General features: G+C 32.3%; 3 protein-coding genes across 3 annotated transcripts; all 3 read left to right on the top strand.

The window, feature by feature from the left end:
- Positions 1-2,681: 2,681 nt before the first annotated feature.
- LOC107018608 (protein HGH1 homolog) lies at positions 2,682-9,784 on the top strand. Its single transcript, XM_015219133.2, has 9 exons — positions 2,682-2,842; positions 3,527-3,649; positions 4,620-4,817; positions 5,665-5,743; positions 7,070-7,212; positions 7,481-7,594; positions 8,500-8,631; positions 9,170-9,283; positions 9,382-9,784. The coding sequence occupies exons 1-9, from the start codon at positions 2,789-2,791 to the stop codon at positions 9,448-9,450; spliced, it is 1,026 nt and encodes a 341-aa protein (XP_015074619.1). The 5' UTR covers positions 2,682-2,788; the 3' UTR covers positions 9,451-9,784.
- Positions 9,785-10,360: 576 nt separating this feature from the next.
- LOC107018982 (origin of replication complex subunit 6) lies at positions 10,361-13,340 on the top strand. Its single transcript, XM_015219573.2, has 10 exons — positions 10,361-10,549; positions 10,643-10,689; positions 11,168-11,272; positions 11,405-11,485; positions 11,766-11,877; positions 11,982-12,044; positions 12,181-12,268; positions 12,383-12,450; positions 12,805-12,901; positions 13,004-13,340. The coding sequence occupies exons 1-10, from the start codon at positions 10,430-10,432 to the stop codon at positions 13,075-13,077; spliced, it is 855 nt and encodes a 284-aa protein (XP_015075059.1). The 5' UTR covers positions 10,361-10,429; the 3' UTR covers positions 13,078-13,340.
- Positions 13,341-15,701: 2,361 nt separating this feature from the next.
- Positions 15,702-19,747, top strand: LOC107018663 (sphinganine C4-monooxygenase 1-like). The gene is made up of 2 exons (XM_015219201.2): positions 15,702-16,377; positions 18,881-19,747. The coding sequence occupies exons 1-2, from the start codon at positions 16,123-16,125 to the stop codon at positions 19,433-19,435; spliced, it is 810 nt and encodes a 269-aa protein (XP_015074687.1). The 5' UTR covers positions 15,702-16,122; the 3' UTR covers positions 19,436-19,747.
- Positions 19,748-23,551: the final 3,804 nt, after the last annotated feature.

Consider the following 23,551-nt stretch of genomic DNA (forward strand, 5'->3'; position numbering starts at 1 on the left):
AAGACTATTTGGAAGTTTGTAATGACAAACATTCTTTTTTTTAATTCACATCGGAGCTCTAACTAAATTCAGATTGTGCATTGTAAGGTTCATTCGGGCTCCAACTAAATTTGCACCGTAGGGCTCATTAGGGCCTCCAACTAAATCCGAATTATACACACAAGGCTCATTTGGGATAGTGTTTTCAATAGGATTTTCTCCATACTTAAGGCTAAAACCTAAGACTTCTGATTAATGATGAAACATTCTCACCAGTGCACCACGATTCATGTTGGTGGCAAACATTTATTATTAAAGGAATATGAAAATATGTGATTTATTAATGGAGTACCTTAGAATATATCAACATCTTATTTGGTAAGATAATATAAGATTTGAACTTTTTTACTCATTTTTAAAACTTATGATTTTTCAATAAATTACACAAAATCATTCATTTGTGATTTGTAAATAGCACATACACATATCTACTACTAATATACAATTCGTAATAACCACACAACTCGCAATTAACATGTCTACGTCAGTTGTTTGGTTTTCACAATTAGGAGTCGTTTGGTGTGAGAAATAAGAATATATAGTCCTAAAATAAATAAAAAAATAGCCCTAGGATAAAAGTTTGTTGTCTTGTTTAACTGACTTGTTTAGGATAACTTATTCCACCATTTATACCATAGTGATGGGATAAGTTATCCCAATATAACAAACCTAATTAATAATGGAATAACTAATTCTCAACCAAACGACCCTTATATATAATAGATTAATTTTTTGGCCTTGGTATTCTATATTATTACTTCACTTATCCTGTACAATTTTGTAAATGAAGTCATATTTTGCTGCATTTTTTGGGATCCTTGAAGTGCTACAAGTCTACAACTGATAGTACTCTTTCAATTTATATTTTTCCCTGAATACTGTATTTTATTACTTTAGTTATCTTGTAATTTTTGATAAAAAAAAGACTCATTTTTATGCGTTTTAAAGGAATAAGGAGATATGTGATTTATTAATGGAGTATCTTAGGATATTTCGACATCTTATTTATAAACTATAATTTATACATTTGGTAAGATAATATAAGATTTGAACTTTTTTACTCATTTTCAAAACTTATGAATTTTCAATAAATTACACAAAAACATTCATTGTGATTTGTAAATAGCACATATATATATATATATCTACTACTAATATACAAGTCGTAATAACCACACAACTCGCTATTAACATAGCTACATCAGTTATGTGGTTTTCACACTTAGGAATCGTTTGGTGTGAGGGATAAGAATATATAGTTCTAAAATAAAAAAATAGTCCTGGGATAAAATTTGTTGTCTTGTTTGGTTGACACGTTTGGGATAACTTATCCCACCATTTATACCATAGTGATGGAATAAGTTATCTCAAGATAACTAATCTTAGGATTCTTAATAATGAAATAACTAGTTTCTAATTAGACGACCCCTTACATAATAGATTAATATTTTTAGCCTTGTATTTCTCTTTATATTATTACTTCATTGTACAAATTTATAAATTAAGCCATATTTTGCTGCATTTTTAGGATCCTTGAAGTGCTACAACTGATAGTACTCTTTCAATAAATATTTTGCCCTTAATAGTGTATTTTATTACTTTAGTTGTTTTGTAATTTTCGATAAATAAAGCCATATTTGTATGCCTTTTAAAGATGCTTAAAGTCATTTTTTACTTTCTTCATTATCTTGGTTTGTTACTGTTTATTTCAAACTTCTTATAAGAAATTTGGACTTGCTTATATTTACTTTTAATTGTATATTCATATTTTGCATGCCTTAAGAAACAATGATATATTTTCTTATAGTCGTTATACTAACTAATGTATGATCTCATATTTAGAACTCTTTCTTGGGAATATTCTGTATGACAAGTCTCACTTTTAAGTCGGTTTATCGAACGTACAAGTGAATGTGCACTCCGAATATTTCATTTTGGTCCTACTCAATTTGAACCCTTGGACTTTAGAGTTTGTCTCTGAACCTCCAATCTCTTAATAACTCTATTCACGTCTTATCTTTTAGTACTATGTGATCCGCAAATAATATATACATAAAACCTCATTCTGAATTGACAACATCAAATCATCTATTACCAATACAAATGATCTTTGATGTAGCCCATCCCAACAAGAAAGTGCTCTAAATCTCCTCTCACCTTTCTAATTGGAGTCTTTAGTCCATCATACATATCCCTTATCGCTTTAAATAAACCATCAAAATATGTTTAGCCTTCAATCACCTCATGGAACCTCAAGATCAATAAATACCATGTGCAAGTTCCTCCTTTTTCCCTTATATTTCTCCACCAATTTCCGCACAAGATGAATATTGCTACAGTAGTTGAACGCTCCTTATCTTTCCCTACTCATCCTACTAATAACACGTCTAACCTCCTCAGCTTTAAAACACCTACAAATCCAAAATTCATAAAAACTTTCAGAATACATCAATCCATACAACACAATATTTCTGTCCCTTTTTTCATTCGACCCGGCTTTTCTCTCTCACGATTTTCACATTAGCATTTTATTTATTTTTTACTTCCGTTAATTTTGTTAACTTAAGGGACTAATAGTACACAATTTGCTTAATTGTAAGTTTGATTGGGCAATAATACGAAGGACCAAACGACTCTTCCGAACGAAACGACGTCGTGTCCTTGTAACCTGAATGTAAAAAACAGAGCTAAACCATCAGTAGAGCAGCGAAGAACTGCCGCCAAGTGAAGAAGGAAGCCATTAAATCAAATGGCGACGGAGCTAGAAGAATTGATTGGGTTTCTCTCATCCCCTTCTCCTCCAGTGAGTATCATAAGCTTATGCCCTTTAATCCTTTTATGTGTTATTGAGTACAATTTGTTTGATTTTCTGCCCCTTTTAGCTTGTCTTCAGTTTGATTGATTGATGTAAAAGGAAGTATCTTTGATTAAGAATTAAATTAGTACCGATTGGGACGAACCCTTTTCGTTTTACAGTTATTTGATTCGAATTTTTTAGTCAATTACTAATCATTCGAGTTTTATTCCTTAGGTGAACTTTTCATACGTATGTATAAAAAATGGTTTAGCTGAAAATGCGGTGTTTTTTGGAGTAAAGGAAGAATCTTTCTGGATGAAGTTTACATTAGGATGTAGAGCTAACTTGGGGTTGAACCTTTTTCGTCGAAGATGATTTGTTTTTAAATTTTTCTGGTATTATTGAGCTTCTTGGTATATGTTTGAGCTATGGTTTTGTCAAAAGAAGTAAGAATCTTTTGTTAGATTTTATTTGGAATTGGATTGTGGTTAACTTTTTGGGCTTTATTTGTCCAGTGTGTGCATGTTGAACAATGCTATAGGTGAAAAAAGCAGTGTGTTTCGCCACAAAAAAAAAGAGATGTTAGAATTTTTCAATGCAACCTTTTTCACGTGATAGCTGATTGCTTTGAATTCAGTACTTGTATCGAGTTTTTTGGTGTATGTATGTTTGAATGAACAATGGTTTTAGGTGAAAAAAATAGCGGTTGATATTGTTCGTGATTATACTGGTTCTGAGGATGGCTTGGAATCTCTTGGCAAGTATTGTAACGTCGTGCTTCCTTCTCTGTCTCGCCTTCTTGGTGAAAAAAAGGTACCAGTATCTTCTAAGATCTGTGGTTACACCAATAAATTTCATGTTATGGATGCTTGGGACAAAAAAAGTTAAAACAAATTATCCCTTTTCTTCAGAGTTATAAGTAGCATTTCAACTTTTGGAAATCCCCCCACAACAGAAAATTCATAAATAAATATATTTTTTTTACTGTTACAATGGCTGGATGTTTGCAATATTTTCTTTAACATTTAAAGAATCTTACCAAGGTCAAAATAGGTCAGATATTTGGAAGGAGGGATTAGTTCTTGTCCTGTGTAAACTTGAACTGGTGTTGTTCATATTGATAGTTGTGTACACTATGCATAACCATCCATACACTAACATGGTGATAGAGCAATGATTTAGAAACTTCTATTTTCCCCTTTTTTTTGAAGAAAAAATAAAGACTTTTGAAAACACCAAAGTTCACTGTGCAAACACTAACTCACTGCTATAGAAATGATGTTTTAAATATGACTTTTGAAAAGATAAGAAACAAGCATTACGTTATAGTACCGAAGTTCACTATGCAAAGTTAACTTAATTTTTGCAAACACTTTATTACAATTTTTTTAGAAAGACTTTATGCCAAAAAATTAAACTGTGCACAAAACCTTTTTTTTTTTAAAAATCATTCCTAACATAAGGTTATGAGCTAGAACAAGACGAAGCTGAATGAGATCTCTTGAAAATATGAACCTTTCTGAATTGATGGATACACATATGGCATCACTTTCTTTCTTGTGAAGCCCTTGTTTTCGTTGCATACTAATTGTCCAAAAATTTGACAAATTTATTGTTGATTAATTCATACCATGACCATGGTTTGTCTTCCTGAGTTCTTTTATCAAACTCAATTTATTGACATGTATGTAATATTTTTCGTGTATTGATACTTATACTATGCAGTAGCCCCCAGAAGGCCTTTTTAAATTCTTTTGTTTTTTGTATCAACAATACCATTCAGGTGGTTTCTGAACCTGCCGCTCAAGCACTGGTAAATCTGTCACAAAAGCCAGAGTTGGCAGGTAAGATGGTTGAGATGCATATGGTTAGGACATCGATGGAAACCTTGTACAAGCAAGATTGTGAAATCACAAGTCTGCTGATTATGCTCCTTGTTAATCTTACTCAGCTGGATGCTGGTATTGATTCTTTGCTTCAGGTTAATTCTCATCCTTTTTTTTTTTTGCACTAACGCTTTAAATGCCTCTTTATTTTTTTATTTTTTATGAATTAAGGTCTTTCATTAAAAAGGTACAAGTAGATGCAAAACTATAAAAGAAATGAAGTGCAAGATTATTATTAGCCCCTTTGGCCTTTACAATGTGTCAAACTAAAACTAAGGGCCCAATAAAGTGTGTCCGAACAATGTTCTAGTTAACTTAGTCCAACAAAAAAGATTAAGCAAACATCTGGCTTTGAGAGTATTGAGGTTCCACCAAACATCTTCGATCCCTTTCCCTCCACAAACACCAAAACATAATTGCAGGGATCATCACCACATCTTCCTGATGGTCTTATCAACTCTCCTTAAGTTCTTCTTTACGGCAAGTTTAACTTTGAAGCTACTAATATGTGTCATTGTTCTTGTTTATATACTGTCAGATAAATTAAGAAATTGTGTTTTGTATCTTTTCTAATTGATCAATAACGGAGGAAAGTTTCCACACTTAATCTTCCCATTTGTAAATAGAATGGGACAACTTCGCAAATATTAGGTTTTGATTCTGCATTTCCCTCTTCTGTGGTCATTGAATGGCTGAAGAAAGAATTAAAAAATGCCTGTACAGAAATTGAAGAAAATTTTGAAGACTGAGACACTAGAGGAACAAGAAGAGTTCCATAGATATCTTAAAACACTTCGTACACTTACTACCTGCTGTTAGGTTGTGGTCATTGGTTCTCCACAATTAATATGGCTAAGTTGAATACCGGTTTCTTTTACATCGTCATTAAAAAAATATTGGTTTCTTATGCTTATTATGCTGATTGCTTTCCGTGATTGGCAGTCTGCAGATGAGAAGATGCATGGTTTATATGTGATGAAACTTGTGAGATCATTTTGTTCGTCCTCCTGTGAGGGAAAAGGTATGTTCAATTATCGTTCTTTTTCCCTTTTATCCAGTTTGGTTGTTTTGTGTGTTTAAGTGCTTTGATACTGTAGTCCCTGGCACTGTTATCAAGCACAAAAAAGCTCTAAGGTCCGTTGGATCTTTAAGCGCAAATAAAGTGTGATGAAAAAACGCACAAAGTGAGAAAAAAATACAAATATATATGTTAGTCTAAGACTAGTAATTATAAGCATGAACAACAAATATATGAACAAGGAAATTCAGCTTTTTTATGATAAAGTGAAATATCAATGTTTAGTGTCGTCTCTTTAGAAGAGGCTCATTGGCAAGGAAAAGTTTGTCTTAGAACCTTGATGACGTCATTGAAGTGCACATTAAGCTAGGTGAAGCGCTCAACACGTTTTGAGCCTCACTTCAAGGCTTAAGCGTGCCTTTGACTTGACAACTGGTCCCTAGAACTAAGAGCGAAAATGAAACGACTACAGCTGAACTCAGATACACCCCTGCTTAGCTTGTACAGAAAGTGAGAACCTGGAGGGTGCTTGTTTCCTGATCATCCATCCAAATTGGTTACTTGAACTGAATTGATTGCATAGCTAGAGAACTCGACCGTAAATTCACCTTAGTCTGCTCAAGATGGATAACAAATCTTAGTCAATCATTTGTTTTCTGAGAATTGTAAAATATCTAAGTCAACAAATCAGTGTTGTAAATTTTCATGGATTTCTTATTTACTTAAAGGATTGACCCGAAAGCCTTGAAACCTGGAGCACAAGTTCTATCCGGAATTTGGTCCACTGAGCATTAAATTTGTCCAGATGTGTGTCATGTCATTTTCTGTGTTTTATGAGAAAGGTGAATCCTCTATTGAGAAGCAAGAGACTTAGCAGACATTATGGGGAAGAAGAATCTTTTATGATTGAAGTACTTACTTCACTAAATTTTGGGTGCTACAAGACTTGGTTAGAAAATATTCGGCTGTGGATGAGCAATTATGTGTAAAGTCTGTCTGTTTTACGATAATACTAGTTGGATTCTGTCCTGGGTTTCAATCATGACAGAGCTTTTTCTCAGCATTTACTTGCTTAGGGGAAGTTCAAAGTGTAGCAAACTATATTATTTCAAGATTCTAGTACATGAAAAGTATCTTTTGGCATGTGATGTGTTGAAATGTCTGATCATCTCATCGGAGAACTTAAGTTGTTAGTGAAGACGTCCTAACTTGAATATATCTCCAACATGATGCATGTTTAACTCAAACAAGAAATTATTGGCTCAACTTTCCGTAGTATCTATTATCTTTGTCGTTATTACCACATATTTCCTTTTTCCTTGTGATCAGTTGATCCCTTTGAACATGTGGCTTCTGTACTTGTCAACATTTCTAAGAAGGAACATGGGAGAAAGCTTCTGCTTGATCAAAAACGATGCCTACTAAAGCAAATAGTCCGTAATGATTCCAAGAGTTTGTTGCGAAAGAGAGGGGTATGTGGTAGGATATTTTCAGTTCAAGATGGCTATTTTCATAAATATATGGACTTCTGCTTTAAAGTTAATTATTTGAATTCAAAATGAAAAAAGGGAAATGTTTCAAATTCTGTCATCAAGCACCAATATATGTAGTTAGTGCTTTCTAGACTGAGCAATTTGGCTTGATCCAGCTTTTTTATAGTATTGTTTAAAAGCTTTATTTTACAATCATGTAATAAGCAAAAGTTTAGCAGGAAAAAATGTGCACTGATTTTGGATACAGGTCGCAGGAACCATCCGCAACTGCTGCTTCGAAGCTGAGAATCAGCTGCAAAATTTGCTTCTGATTTCTGAATTCTTATGGCCAGCTCTGCTCCTGCCTGTTGCTGGAAATAAGGTGACTTTCACCTATTTAAGGAAGATGTCAATAATAATTCATTTATTTCTACAGTACACTTCAAATCTATCTGTAATTAGGACTTGAAAGAATGGATGTGTCTTTGCCTTTTACTGTCACATCACATTTCTTTGTTTCTGTTTCTTAGAACTTGTTAGAGACCTAAAGCTATTTTTTCCATCATCTCAAAGTCAGTATTATTATGCTCGATGGAGATCTATCATTTAATTGTTCTTTCTCTCTGATTGAAATACCTCAAGCAAGTGACGGAATAAATAAGTTCAACCAGATAATGTGAAATCCGAAAACTAAGAAATGTTGTTTGTGATCGAGAATTCATTCTGACCATCAGTTGAATGGTTCTTATTTGAATGGAATAGGAAAGCTCCCATCTTTGGTTAAGGACTGTCTACAAAGATTTCTTTCAACAAGTATACCGAGAGTTACTATGTGTATTCTTGATGTCAGTGTGTCATTACTTAATGTACACAAAAGGGAATGGTTTGCTGACTGAGTGTGCTAAGCATTAATCTGGTAACCTGAAGGCCTTAGAAGATCCGTTTCAATAGAAAAACAAAGTTAGTGAGGAGCAAAGAGAATAAATTTCAAATGGGAATAAAGGCAAAGATGGCGCTGAGAATCATTTTTGTTTGGTTCACTGCTTGGTTAAAGGCTAAAAATGCTTGATTTAGATTTTCTATCAAGTTTCAAATATCTTCCATGACGGAACATTTCTTCTTTCTACCTTTTTGGAACTCTATATTATTTACTTTCTTGCTTTGTCTCCTTCCTAGTTATCTGTAGCTCGCTGTTACAAATATGTCAAAACTTTAATTTTCTTGTCTCAGTTCTTTATATTCCTTTCCATTTGAATTGAGAATTTCTTATGGGACAACTTCTGACAGGTCTATAGTGAGGAAGACACTCGGAAAATGCCACTAGAGCTTGCAAGTGCACTCTCAATCGAACGAGAACCCGTTACTGATCCTGAAATTCGTGTACAGGCGCTAGAGGCTATTTATTTGCTCATATTACAGGTATAGTCTGAACTGTTTCTCTGTATGTGCTTCAATTGCTTATCTTAATCTTTACAGCTGTGATAATAAGCAGCACATCTTATAGCTTTTCAAGATCGGAGTTTATATCCAGCCACCTGAAATAGTAGCTCCTCTTATTCTATATAGTTAATTATCTCAGAAGTGTTTTACTTTTAGATGTGTGGATAGAAGGCACTAGGCAGCTATCGTTCTGTGTAATGGAACCATTTAATCAAGCCATTCATCACTTTTTGGAACTTAAACTATAACCACACGCACAAAAAAAGTTTTTGACCAATTGTAGAGGATGGTTGTCCAAGAACAGCACTCTTTGTTTTTGGTCCATACAAGTTTATAAAGGAAATCTTGTGTGTATGAATTGATCATTTCTTCTACTCTGTCAGATCGCCATATCATTGTACCATTAGTAGTTCACGAATCCCTTCTACTTCCTAGTTGCTGCGTTTGTCCTATGAAACAACAGATTTTATTGTCCGGGGAAGCTTTCCTCTGTATGATATGCTCGAATTGATTGTAGGAAGCAGGCAGAAGAGCATTTTGGTCAGTGAATGGTCCCCGGATATTGCAAGTGGGCTATGCAGACGAGGATGATCCTAAAGCAATGGAAGCATATGAGCGAGCTGGCTCCTTGGTATTTCCAAACTGCAGCCTATCATCCGTCAAGTCTCTTCTGTCATATGAAATATATCTTTTAACTGTCCTAACCTAAATTCTTCTGAACGTTAACAGCTGATTCAAGAGAGTGGCCTCGATGAAGAATTAACAGATACGTCTTCGTTAGCAGAGACATCTTCGTAGACATCCTACTTTCTTGCTGGTTTTGATACTGCGATAGCAACGAGTTCTACTAATCAATCAGACAAACTCCAGGTTGCTTAGAGTAGTCAAGCTCTATAGGGAGTTGCTTAGAGTAGTCAAGCTCTATAGAAGTGGAAGGTCCAAAGTGTACTTTGAATTATTATATTTTTTTGGTTTCTTGTCGCGGGGTTAGTTAATGTCCTCTTAAAGGTTGTTATGTCAAGGACTTGGGTGATTTATTCCCGGAGGTTATTGTTATACTAGATAATTTAAGGTCAGCGATACGGGTCCAATATAATTTTATATTTACATAAATTCACAACTTAAAATATTATAATCTCTCTTGAATACATCCCTATCCCCTTTCGGATACATATTCATTCCCTCTCGAATACATCCCTTCCCCGAAATAATATGTGTATTGGACAACCAAGAGAAGATGTATTCGAGAGCAATGAAAAATTTAAAATTTTTGTAATTGAGAAAACTTTTTGAATATGATGTAATATTTATGTGAATATTTCTTTAAAATATATTTAGGTTGAAGTGATAGAGTTTGAGTTTATTACTTTCAACTTGTTTTAGTTATCGCCTCCTTTTATCGATTATGATTTAATTTTTTGATTTTATATTTAAACATGGATTAAGTATTGTGTTTGAATGTTTTACCCCTTTTCATCTTACAAATATAATTATTCTATTTGATTAAGTTAATTACATAATCAAATATAAATCGATCGATATAAAATCAAAAAGAAAAATCGAACACATATTTGTTTTACCACAGTAAAAATAACCGTTGGCGCCAAATGAAGATTGTGCATATCTTCACCCCGCGCGCGCCAAATGAAATTTAGCGAAACACAAGCAATTGAATATTCCCGCCATCTTCTTCTTCTTCTTCTTCTTCCCATAAACCCTCCACAATGCGACCCGAAAAATTCTCCATTTCCTCTTCATCACCCAAACCCGAAAACAAATGGATCTTTCCGACATCGCCCGAAAGCTTGGTCTCACTGAGACCAAACATCTGGTTCGCAAAGCGGCCGAGCTCCGACGACTCGCCGATGTACAGTTCGATTCCTCCGCCATTGGCGTTGTAAGTAACGATATGATGGATTGGTTGCTGGGAATTGAGGTTTATTTGATTAGAATTGGATGGGACTGAATTTTCATTGATTTTTCTTTGTAGGGGGAGATCTGCAAAGCTATAATTTGCTTGGAGATTGCTGCTTCTAGGTATAATTTCTGTTTTTTCTTCTTCTCCGATTGTTTCGGTGAATTCTGTTGCAAGTTGTATTAGGGTTGAAGTGTAACGATCAGTTAATTATGGGTATGCCAAATTTGTTGGGGTTGGTTATATGAATCTGCTATTTCATTTTTGGATAGATATAAATTGGGCGTATGCAGAGTCGGGTTATTAAATGGGTTGACAATTTGTAGTAATGATGAATGAAGTAACTGGGTTATATAGATTTCGTTATATCTGATATTTATTTCATTTATATACTAAATAATTGTGAATGTAGAAATAGCCTCTTGTAGAAATGTAGTGTAAGGCTGCGTGCAGTAGGCAATTGTAAGTTGTGTCCTTCTCCGGACCGCCAAATAGCTGGAGGTCTAGTGCATCTAGACAAAATTACTGATGCCACTGTAAGATGTGGGATATGAGTGACATTTGTCTATGATTTGTAATATGTTCTGGTGATAAATGTAGGATCGATGTGGTGTTTGACCGTCAGGCAGCGATAAAATTGAGTGGGATGTCGGAGAAGGCTTACAACAGATCATTCACTTCAATGCAGAATGGAATTGGAGTGAAGTCAGTTCTTGAGCTTTTGTTTCACTATACATTTTCCTTTTTTGTGAATCTGTACATGCCTTTTGGAGGCAAATTGTGCTTTGTTAGATGTAAAATTCTTGCTGATGTGAAAAGTTTTTTAAAACTTTGCAGAAACAAGCTTGATATTAGAGAATTGGCAATTCAGTTTGGGTGTATCAGGCTCATTCCTTTTGTTCAAAAAGGTCTATCATTGTAAGTTTGATCATCTACTTTGAACTCACGATCTTACATATTTGTTGTTTTGATTGTCCTGCCTATGATGTTTGTTTGGTCTTATGTTTGAGAGCCCAATTGGACAAGAATAAGCTGCTTTTGTATTGTTTTTTTAGGGGATTTGGTTTTGCATGTTTGTGACCTATCTGTGCCTGTTTTTTCTGTATTTCAGCATGCTAGAGTTTCTAGTTTTGATGGGGTTATACAAATAGTTGAGAGAATTCTTAAGTAGGTTTTGATGATTATAATTCCTTTCCAGATACAAAGACCGGTTTCGTACATCCTTGCCACCTTCTAGAAGGGCAAGTGCTGATTTCAGTCGACCTGTGTTCACTGCTGCTGCGTTCTATCTGTGCGCAAAAAAGCACAAGGTTTGTTCAATCTACTCCTCAAGCATTGTTAGTCCTGCTGTAGTTGTAGCAGCATGATAGTTTGGAATGAACTGGCTCACAGTTTTCTTAGTCTGTGTTTGCAGCTCAAGGTTGATAAAATGAAGCTAATTGAACTTTGTGGAACATCAGAACCTGAATTTGCTAGTGTAAGGCCTTTGCTCCTTTAGTTCCTTGTTTCTATTTCATTGTTATTATCATCAAATTGTTTCTTTACTTCAGCTATCAGTTTCCTGTACTATAGACTATGGTTCTAATATTTTTATGTGGATTGAAATGATGCAGGTTTCTACCTCAATGAATGATCTTTGTTTTGATGTTTTTGGTACATCAAAGGAGAAAAAGGATGCCAAGACAGTGAAGGGGAACCGAGGTAACACATGTTGATTGATCAAGTTCCTCACTTTATTACAAGCAAAATGTGGTTCAGTGTTTTTCAATACACATATGATGATACATACTTTAACATAGTGATTTGCATATGCAGAACTGCTCGATGCATTACCTGAAAAAAGGAGGGTTGAAGACGGTGGCTATTCATCCGAGGATGATAATGTAAATGAGAAGCTCTCTCTTGAATTTTGCTGCTATTTAATGATGCCATAACACTAATTAACATAATTAAGGCACACAGAAACTCTCAACTCAGATATAAACACCTGTTTATGCATATGTTAACCATAGAACATATGGCAAGCCACATTGATGCTTATTTGAACCCCTAGATTAGAAAAAAAATTATGTTGAATTTGACTGGTTACTGGCTTATCTTGAAGTAAACCATCATTGAATGGAAGTTATAATCTCTGCAAATCTTTGTGCTCGAGTTATATACTCAATTAAAGTTCTTACAAGTTACATCTCAGTTTGTGTTGTTTCTTGCTGATTTTGAAACCTTCCATTTTGCAGTCATCAGCTTACAAGAAGCGTAAACGCATGGATGAACATGCTTATCAGGAATGGAAATCTACTGTCCTCTCATCAAAAAACCAAAGCGGCCAAAAAGGTAACATAAATGAATTCTTGATCCATAACTACGAGTTCCATGAACATTTAGTAGTTACATTAGCTTATGTGCTGATGGGAAATTGTCTGTTTATTCTTGTAGCTCCTAAACAAACCAAACAAGCCCGGCTGGACTTCTTGAAGAAAGTTCCTGAAACTAAAGTCCAAGCTACATAAGTCTCCATTGTCCTTCAATTAGACAAATTTTGGTTGATTTTATCAAACAGTGGACAACATGATTGGGCAGAAACTTCCTTTTGAGTTTATTGGTACCATATTACCTTTTAAAAAGAGAAGAGATAGTGGTAAGCCACTAAATGAAATGTTTATTTTGATTGATCCTTCTTAACAGCAAGGTTCTGTCTGTACAGATATAGATTATTCTTGTTAAATTTATCAAATCACATGCTTATGATAGCTCAATTATTGTGTATGTTGTGCACCTATTCTTCTACAATATTTATCTTATTTATAGTGTATGTTACACAATAACTAGCATGTGTGTCCCTATCTAAATTAGTTAGTCTTTGATGAAATGGTCAAAAAGAAAATGATGTTTCTACAATTGGAGACTTTGTATACTTGAATGAAGAATATCAACATCTAGAAGAATATCATTATCTAGAATACCAGTAATTCCACAATGTAACTGTCAATTTCAATATGCAAAGTTGTATTTTTTTTATATGACTTTGACTAATTCATGTTAAGAATGCCATTTGGGATAATAATTGGGGGAAAATTGTATATAATAGCAAACTAATAATTTAAAATAAATGGAGTAGCTAGGGTTTGATTTAATTGTGTTCCATAGCAAACGTTTGCAAAAAATTGTCAGGCGCCTCTCTCCCAAATATCTCGCTCGCCACACTCCTCCAATCTCTCGTTCGCTTCCTCACTTTTTATATAAATACAAGTGTATAAAAATTATTTCTAATTGTATAAAGCAGAGAAAATTGTATCAATACATTTATTTTTGTTCCTCTCTCTCCCCTCTTCCAGATCTCGCTCGCCACTCTCCCAAATCTCGCTCGCCTCCCTCGCCTTTCTCACTTATATAAACATAAGCGAAATGTATAAATTGTGTTTCTGTTTGTATAAAGCGTGAGAAAATTGTGTATACACATGCAAGTACATATATTTTCGTTCTATACACTTATAATTATACCATAAAAATATTCTCCTGCCCATTTTCTTTTGCCTTTTTCTCTTTCTCGTTTTATACAATTTTCAAATTGTATCTAATTTCTCTCTTTCTCGTTTTATACAATTCGATTCAATTGTATATTCCTTGTCAAGTCTCTTTTGTCTTTCTTTCTTTCTCATTTTATACAAATTCAAATTGTATATAATTGTTCTATACACTTATAATAATACAATTCGTTTTATACAGTTCTTTGCCCAAGTGTCTTTCTCTTTCTTGTTTTATAAACTTCGTTTTATACAATTTGCTTCAACTGTATATGTATAGCAAATTATACAATTTCTATGTTTGCTACGGAGCACAATTATGCAAACTTTATTATAGAATTCAAATATAAATTTTTTATTTGCTATATGTGAAAGTTGCCTGGATAATATAATCTCGTTGGCGGCTCATTGGAAAAAATGCCAACTGGCGAAGTATTTTGGACCAAATTGAGCCAATAATCCAAAGTCAAATTTGGATGAACCTAATTTAACAAAACTATATAATATAATAAAATTCATAAGCCACGATGAACCCACACCCATAAAAATAAAAAAACAATTACTTCTTTTATTTAAATTTTTTTTTAATTTGAGGAATTTTAGTTATTTTATTTTAATTTATATATTAAATTAAAACATAACATAATCTTATATGTTTCATCATCACATAATTCAAATGTTGATATACTACTAAAAGTAAAATACAAAAATAATTTATTTTATCATCTCTACTTAAAAAATTTCACTTTTTTATAATTTTAATTTAAAAAATAAAAAATATTTACCATATAAACAACCTTCACAAATACTTACAATACTTCGATTTGTATTTATTATATCTTGTCTAACATGTCAACCTTCCATAGAAAATATCAACCATTAGTGACAGCAAATACTGCTCCATTAGTTTAAAAATTACTCCATAATAATGTTTAATGGAGTATTATTCTTTGTTTAAGGCACTTGATTAAAATAAAATAGTAAATTCTTAGATTTTTTTAAAACAACGAAAAATACTACTTTTCTTTTAAAAATGAAGACAATATTTCCATCAGAAGAAATATTGCCATTTTTTATTTATTAAAATCAACAAATACATGATATTATTATTTATCGTCTAATCATAATTAATCAAAATAATTTTTTTTCGTATATATAATTCCAAAAATGAAACTTAATGATCCTTTAATGTAGAGCCCCATTCTAACTATGTTAACAACTACATTAATGTCATACACGAAATAGATATAAAATATCTATCAATTATGAACTTATGGTAATAATTTCACGAGAAAAAAATATTATATTTATTTTTTTTGAATGTTTTACACCGTATATAATAAGATCTTATTATTAACAATTATGAAGTTTTCAAACTTATAATAAAATTTGACTATGATAAATATCATAAAAAATAATTAATAAACTTGGTTAAATCGCGGAATAAGACAAGTTTTTCACCGCTGAAAAGTCGTGGGCCTAATATTCCTTTTTTTAAATTTATTTAAAAAAGATAAAAAATTAATTTGATAATAACAACGACAAAGAAAAACCCATTATAAATAAATAAAATTAATTTGATGATCGTTATTATAGGAATCCAGTTTTGCAAAACAATAATATCCTCTCTGAAAAATTGATTATTTTTGTTAAATTTTTTCTGAATTTTGTTTTTATTTTTGCTGTTTGAAATTCCTTCCAATTCTATTTGGAAGAGAATTTCAATCAAATCATATATCTCCACTGTTCTCTTTCTCTACAAACCCTAATTTCAATTTTATACAAAGTTTGAATCTTTTACAGAGTTTCAAAGAAATCTCAGTTTTTCTTTTATTGGGTATTTATTTGTTTTCCTTTTAAGGCTATTTTGAAAAAGATAGTGATTTTCTTTTTCCTTTTAAGGGTAATTTTCAAAAAAAAAAAAAAGATTTAAAAAGGAACAAATTTTGTTTCGTTATTGGGTTTTTTCAATTAAGGGTGATTTCAAGAAGGTATAAAGGAAGGATCTTGGTAATATTTTGTATTTTTGAGATGGTGGGTAGTGTGAATATTGATCAACAGGGGAAGGGAGGATATGTGTCAGATGAAGTTTTGGGAACATTTATACCAATAGTTGTGTATTGGGTATATTCAGGATTGTATTTAATGCTTGGGAATATGGATAATTATAGGTTGCATTCTAAGAAAGATGAGGATGAGAAGAATTTGGTGTCAAAAAAAGAGGTTGTTAAAGGTGTTCTTCTCCAACAGATTGTTCAGGCTGCTGTTGCTACCGTTCTTTTCGCGGTTAGTTACTTTGATCATCTCTAGTTGCTGCAATTTGATTTTTATTTGATTTTGGAGGTTATTATGCATCATGATGAATTGGATTCATATAGTTTACTATTGAGGTGAAGATTGTATTGATGTATTGTTATGCATATGCTTGTTTGGTCTTCTTTGCTCATAATGATATTTATATGGTTAACTATTGAGGATATGTTGATATGATAGCTTGTTATACATATGTTTGTTTGGTCTAGTTTTAATGAATCATAATGATATAGAGGATTTATATGGTTAACTATTGAGGCCTAGTTGATATTGATAACTTATTATGCATATGCTTCTTTGGTCTTCTTTTTATGCATCATAATGATACAGAGGATTTATATGGTTAGCTATTGAGGCTTAGATAATATTGATAACTTATTATGCCATATGCTTGTTTGGTGAACCGTAATGATACATGAGATTAACACGATTAACTATTGAGGCTTGGTTGATATTGATAACTTATTATGCATGTGCTTGTTTGGTTTAGTTTTTATTGGAATGACTTATGTCTGTTGCCGGCTTAGGGTTTAGAAATTATTTGATTTACGAGTGTATGATTTTGTTGTCGGTATGTGCAATTTATAAGTGGATGTTGTGTATTACAACACGGGGTGAGTCATATGATTTTGTCAACGGTATGTGCGACTCATAATTGGATGTTGTGTATTACAAAGCGTGGCGAGTCATGGATAGGGGAATATTTATGGATACGATGGCGGTGTAATAATAGTTCTTTTGTCCGAATTGGTACTGCTAGGCAAATGTTGTTGGATTTCAAAATGAATATCATTTGTTGTTAGGCTGATGACAAACATTTTGAATTGTATTCATTGACTTGAGGGAGGAGCTTTTTTATGCTTGTGTGTTGAGATCCTAGAATCCATCCGATAGATGGATGGTAAAATTGTCCTACCTTAGTCCTTAAAATTTTCTTAATATTAATTTATATACATTTTTGGTTGAGGAGTCATTTGTCAGAGGAACTATGATACAGTACTTTATTTGGATGTTAATTTATAGCTTACTTGTTTTACCTACCATTTAGATGAATCCTTCATGCACAGAATAAACAAATTCAATTGAAGTACAAGAGCAAAAAGTATAACTTCTTTTGTAGGTCAATCACAAAGTTTGCAAATTTCCCTATTTCCTTCCTTGACAAGCTTTCAAGGTTACTTATGTAGAGTGTTTTATATCTATATAGTATAATTTATGTTATGAAGTGTCTCAAAATCTCTTGAACCTAAAAAGTGATAGTCGATAGTTATCTGAATAGAAGGTCATCTTTTAACTTTATATGATATATTTTTGATAAGGAAATTTATATGAAATGCTGAAGCTTGCAGGTTTGATTTCTCTGAGTGATAGGAAAATAGGAGTTCCGTAAAAGTTAGAAGCAGACTGTTGAACCTCAGTTTTGAGTCATTTGATTTTATAAAGAAAGGTTGAATTTGAAGTCTTCTAGGAAAGTAGGTTGCCAAAGCGGCTCAATACGGCATTGTTTTGATCTTGGCTGTTGATGCCGATGCTGGGGATGAGACTACTGCACGTCTCATATAGAAACTGTCTACAAGAATGTCGAGCCTACCCTAAGAATAAGCTTTTATTGGCTTAATCTGCCTTTAAAAAAGAAAATGGGGAATCATTGCTCTTCTTTTGCATTTCGCTGTCTACCTTCTTCTTGGTGTCCATCTGTCCTGCAAAGTTAGTTGACGGAAGCTTAATAGTTGAGAAGAGGAGGCCGAACAGTGACCTCCCAATAAAGCTTTCTACTGTGCTACTTCACATATGTTTGGAATTATGGAAAGACTAAAGTAAGCTGTGAGATGATCTTTTCAACTGCAATGTGTGAGCTTTTGATATGTTGAGGGATAGATTCGTTGTTCTAACCTGCAAAGAAGAGATAAAAGAAAACAATGTGGTCTTGTCTTTCCTTTGGCTTGTGTTGATATGTCTAGGCTGTAGCCTAATTTGCAAAGTTTAGCCTAAGTCATATCTATCCCCTTAAAAATTCTACTTCAAACTTATTTGATTTGTTTACACTTCTCTTTATGGGTGGTCATTAGTTGGGTCTCTTGAGTCTTGACTCATCTAATGCACTGGTTTGGTTCCCTTTCACTTTGGTAAGTTGGCTTATGATTCTGGGATCCACAAATTAGCACTTGCCTTATATTTATGACAGCAGAAATGTAAGCTTTTCTGATCCCAATAGGAAAATAGATAAGTTTAGCTTATACCGAATACAATTTATCTCCGATCAATGAACTAAAAGTTGTACACCTTTTGTATGTTCTGATAAGTAATTTAAGTATATATCATGAGTAGTTGTACTATTCATACTTGTTTTATCTACTTTTAGTATCTTGTTCCAATCATGAACCTGATTTTCATATTCTTGTTCCATATCATGTCAATTTTTATGTCTGTATTTTGACTAATTCTTGGTGTCTGATTATCTACTAATATGGAGCAGGTCACGGGAGATGATGGTGAATCTGGTGGGGATCAACACGCTTCGATCTTTGTTCTTGGCAGACAGTTATTTGTTGGCATGTTGATGTTAGATACTTGGCAATATTTTATGCATCGGTACATGCACCAAAACAAGTTCTTGTACAAACATATCCATGCTCAACATCACCGGCTAATTGTTCCGTATGCATTTGGAGCTTTGTACAACCACCCTTTGGAGGGTCTGATTCTTGACACAATCGGCGGTGCTCTAGCTTTCCTTGTCTCCGGGATGTCACCACGTACCTCCATCTTCTTTTTCTCGTTTGCTACGATCAAGACGGTTGATGATCACTGCGGGCTATGGTTGCCCGGAAATCTCTTCCATATCTTCTTTAAAAACAACTCCGCTTACCATGATATCCATCACCAGCTTTACGGGACCAAGTATAACTATTCACAGCCTTTCTTTGTGACGTGGGATAGGATACTTGGTACTTACATGCCATATGAACTTGAGAGGAGAGCAGAAGGAGGTTTTGAAGCTAAGCCTGTTAAAGATTGCAAGGAACATTGACAATACTGTTAGTACATGTTTGTCATAGAGTATGTACCACTGCAATTTTTGCATTATTCGAATGCTTAGTTTACTGATTTAATTTGTATAGAGTATATAGTTAAAGGGTTCTGCATATATTGTTGTATAACTGATGTTGGTTTCGAGGTTTGAGAAAGGAATAGGGTCTAATAATAGTTTCCTTTTTAAACATTGTCTCAGATCTGATATCTGGTATATTCAACTGCAGGCAGAGAGATAAAAGATTACTGAAATACATTGTGTGCCTTTAATTCTCTAGTTCCAAGCATATGGACATGTATTTGTGACTTTCTCATTGTTCTTTTTTGTGGGCTGTTATTGATGGTGTTGATAAGTGAGTATGCTGCTTGTGAGACCATCTTTCATATCAGACAATGCATAGTTGAAAATACATCCTTGTGACACAACAATGAAACAATGAGCAATGGAGATTACAATACAGAGTATTAATAGTTTCTTTCTTCACTCTTAACTTACTATTAAACTAGTAGAAATAAACACACACGACCTACATAGCAATTTTCACTTGATAAAACGCTGATTTATACTATGTCATATTAAAAAGCACAACATTTATGTATTATCTCATTCTTTTACAACCAACAATTCGAGGTCCGCGAGTAGAATGTATATACTCATGTCAGACCACACACAAAATTAGATTCTTAAAAAGAAATTATAATCTAGAAAAAATAGTCATATCTATGTATGTGAGTATAACTACTCGATCCCTTAATTTTCCTTTTTAGTTTGTTTAAAAAAGAATGTCTCTTTTACTTTCATGTTTCTACTTTACATGTTTAAAATTACAAGATTAAATGACAATTTTGTACATTTCACAAGATTCAACAGTCTTTTTTACTTTCTTAAACTCTGTGTCGAATCAAACTAAGTCACTCTTTTTAAAACGAAGAGAGTATTAGCTAAAATGGAAAAAAATCATAAAGAGGGAGTTGGGCCATACAAACAAAAAAGATTTGCTGGCGCATTCGAAAGACGTTATACACGAATATATCATTTAATTTAATTTTGATTTATATTTATATTTTTCAATTTTTGATACGATGTGTCTTACATATTAAAAGGTAGTCAGGGAAGGCAGAGAGATAAAGTGCAAAGATAACTTCAGGAATTTTTAAAAAAAATTAATTTAATTTATAGAATTTTGAATACATTATTTATACAAACTAAATAAATTTTTAATATATACACATAATCATAATTAAAATTATTAAATTATGTTGCATTCGATAGCTCAACCCTATCGATAATATGACATATGGGCATTGAAATAATGGTAACACCTGGCAATAATTGTTTAAATAGTTCAATTGTGATATGTGGTGCTTAAAAAACTAAAATTCAAGAACAATTATCAAAGGATAAGTCAAGATAACTATTGATATAACCTAGAAAAAATATCAAAATCGATGGATATATTTGCTCTGATAAATAAATTATTTAAAAATTCGACATAGTCCATTGATTTATTTAAATGTATAATGCTGCCTAGATACCTTAATTAGGAATATTATTGACTAGATAATTTTAATATTATTTGGTAATTGAATGTTTTGTAAATAAATGAACTTTGGTAGACCTTTTAGATTGTTTGATGGATATTTAGTCAGTTTGTTATTGATATTATAGCTCAGTTTGATGTATTATGAGCTTGAGTTGAGTCACAAAAAGGACTATGATGAGCTTAAGTCGAAAATCCTAATTGAGTCTGATCCATCTATACAAACTAGTATAAAATTAAATTAATAGATACACACAAAATAACAAAATTCTGTGAGATACACTCGTCTTACATACACGTTTATGTATTATCCCATTATTTTACTGCGTCAATTACAACCAGGATCCGGCTCCTCTCCATTTCTCTTCTCTCCATTTTCACCAAGTTCTAGCTTGGATTGGAGACACGTGTCATAGTTTAGAATTAATGGTCAAGATCCGATTGATTAAAATAAAGTCCTAACCATAGTTATTTACTTCCATATATTTATATATTTGCTTCTTAAATATTTTTACAATCCAACAATTCTAGATTTACATTATATTTTTTCTAAATATATTTAAAAGAATTTCTTTTCTTAATTACTTAAGTAATTTTTTGATGATTTTTTATATAATAGAATAACATAAATCCTAAAATGAAACGGTTCATATTATATGGATTGATAAAAAACCCATCATATAAATAATATTAAACATTTAAGTGATCACCACTAAAAAAATTTTTGGTTAAATATATTTTTTTTTCCAGCTTTTAAATAGTTTCAGTCGACCGAACTTTTCTTAATTATATTTATAAGTTGTGGCCATTAATAACCCTTTATTTATATGATTATTAATGTGACATATAAGAAATTGGTGATACAAAATTATAATCTATAGAGTAAGTTCAAAAGTAAAAAATAGCAAAAGATTACTTTAAGTAATTAAGAAAAGAAATTCTTCTAAATATATCTATTAAAAAATATAATATAAATCTAGAATTGTTGGATTGTAAAAATATTTAAGAAGCAAATATATTAATATATGAAAGTAAATAACTATGGTTAGGACTTTATTTTAATCAATTAAATCTGAACTATTAATTCTAAACTATGACATGTGTCTCCAATCCAAGCTAGAACTTGAGAAAAATGAAGAGAAAGAGAAATGGAAAGGAGCCGGATCTATACATTTAAACTATCTCAAATTTTTGAGTTTTATATGTGAGTTATAAAGAATTGTACGAGTTTCGTACTTGAACTATCGCTCAATATAAATATGCATATTAATTTTAATTCAGTTGACATTTACGTCCTTCAATTTTAGGTGTGCACAAGTAGACACTTAAACTTATATATAGTTGAATAAGTGACACACATTCTACATGGCATAAACAAATCAATCCGAGTAGTGTATTTCACCCGAACTGTCACGTACGATATGTGTGTCTACTCGTTAAACTCTATACAAGTTTACATGACTGTTTATACACATCCAAAATTAAAAATCATAAATGCTAACTGAAGCCAAAATAAATGACACGCTTATCTATTATACTTTAAAATTTTCATGACACTATGCATGGCGTATACCATGATGTCTGCTATTCCTTTTCATTGACACTTTGATTACGTACATACATAGTTTAAAAAGACCAATATTGCATTAGTCAACATATTTCTACTTCATAAGTCATGACAGTATTTTACCTAAGCAACTTCCAGGAAATTGTTAATAATAGTGACAATCAGTTGTAAAATAAAAAAATTCGTTAAAAATTGTTTAAGGTTAAATATATATGTATGAAATTTATATATATGATATAATTTTTCGACGAAGAATGTTTGAACTGACCAACCATCATAAGTCAAGATACTTAACACATTAATGAGAGTGCATTTTCCAGGAAACTGTAGTTTACCTAAACACAAAGTGTCGTCTTATATGAATTATTATACTAATATATTAATATAAACAAAGACAATTATATTAATTAATGCAAGCTGGTAACAACGAAGGGGTGGCTTAATAAAATAGAATTTGTTAAAAGACTTGGTTCAACAAACAAATATACTTTAATTTGTTCAAGCCTAACTTTTCGTTCGATTTTCCTCTTCTTCTTTTTTTTTTGTGAATTACTTAACCTTAATTTTTGATTTAACGTTTGTGATTCATCCCCTTGATTGGTCTTTACGTGTATATCGAATATCAGATGATTTAAAATATCTTATTTTAAATGATATATATATATATATGGTCATAATTCACTCGTCCATACGTAAGTACGATGACATCTTGTATATATATGGTCCCCTTGAATAAAGACAAATGTTCACATGCATTATTGGATCTTAATATTAACCTAACCTTCCTATAGTTCTCAAGGGACCTAGTTTTAAATTTATATAAAATTAAAACTAAAAAATCTACAAATGAGGACAAGAACAGTATTTCAACATTGACAATAGAAACGTTGTTCCAATTTATCTGATGTACTTTCCTTTTTAGTGCGTGTAAAAATAAAGAATGACAAATATGTCTTACTATCTTGTCTTAAAGGCATTGTACACGCCCGATAATCGATTCAGGATC

Source organism: Solanum pennellii, chromosome 5 (assembly GCF_001406875.1).
Source record: "Solanum pennellii chromosome 5, SPENNV200".
Classification (NCBI taxonomy): domain Eukaryota; kingdom Viridiplantae; phylum Streptophyta; class Magnoliopsida; order Solanales; family Solanaceae; genus Solanum; species Solanum pennellii.

Coding starts and splice junctions, on each gene's coding strand:
- LOC107018608 (XM_015219133.2), top strand. CDS start 2,789: ATGGCGACGGAGCTAGAAGAATTGATTGGGTTTCTCTCATCCCCTTCT. Junction 2,843..3,526: donor TCTCATCCCCTTCTCCTCCA/GTGAGTATCATA, acceptor CAATGGTTTTAG/GTGAAAAAAATAGCGGTTGA. Junction 3,650..4,619: donor GCCTTCTTGGTGAAAAAAAG/GTACCAGTATCT, acceptor AATACCATTCAG/GTGGTTTCTGAACCTGCCGC.
- LOC107018982 (XM_015219573.2), top strand. CDS start 10,430: ATGGATCTTTCCGACATCGCCCGAAAGCTTGGTCTCACTGAGACCAAA. Junction 10,690..11,167: donor TTGGAGATTGCTGCTTCTAG/GTATAATTTCTG, acceptor TGATAAATGTAG/GATCGATGTGGTGTTTGACC. Junction 12,451..12,804: donor ATTCATCCGAGGATGATAAT/GTAAATGAGAAG, acceptor TCCATTTTGCAG/TCATCAGCTTACAAGAAGCG.
- LOC107018663 (XM_015219201.2), top strand. CDS start 16,123: ATGGTGGGTAGTGTGAATATTGATCAACAGGGGAAGGGAGGATATGTG. Junction 16,378..18,880: donor TTGCTACCGTTCTTTTCGCG/GTTAGTTACTTT, acceptor AATATGGAGCAG/GTCACGGGAGATGATGGTGA.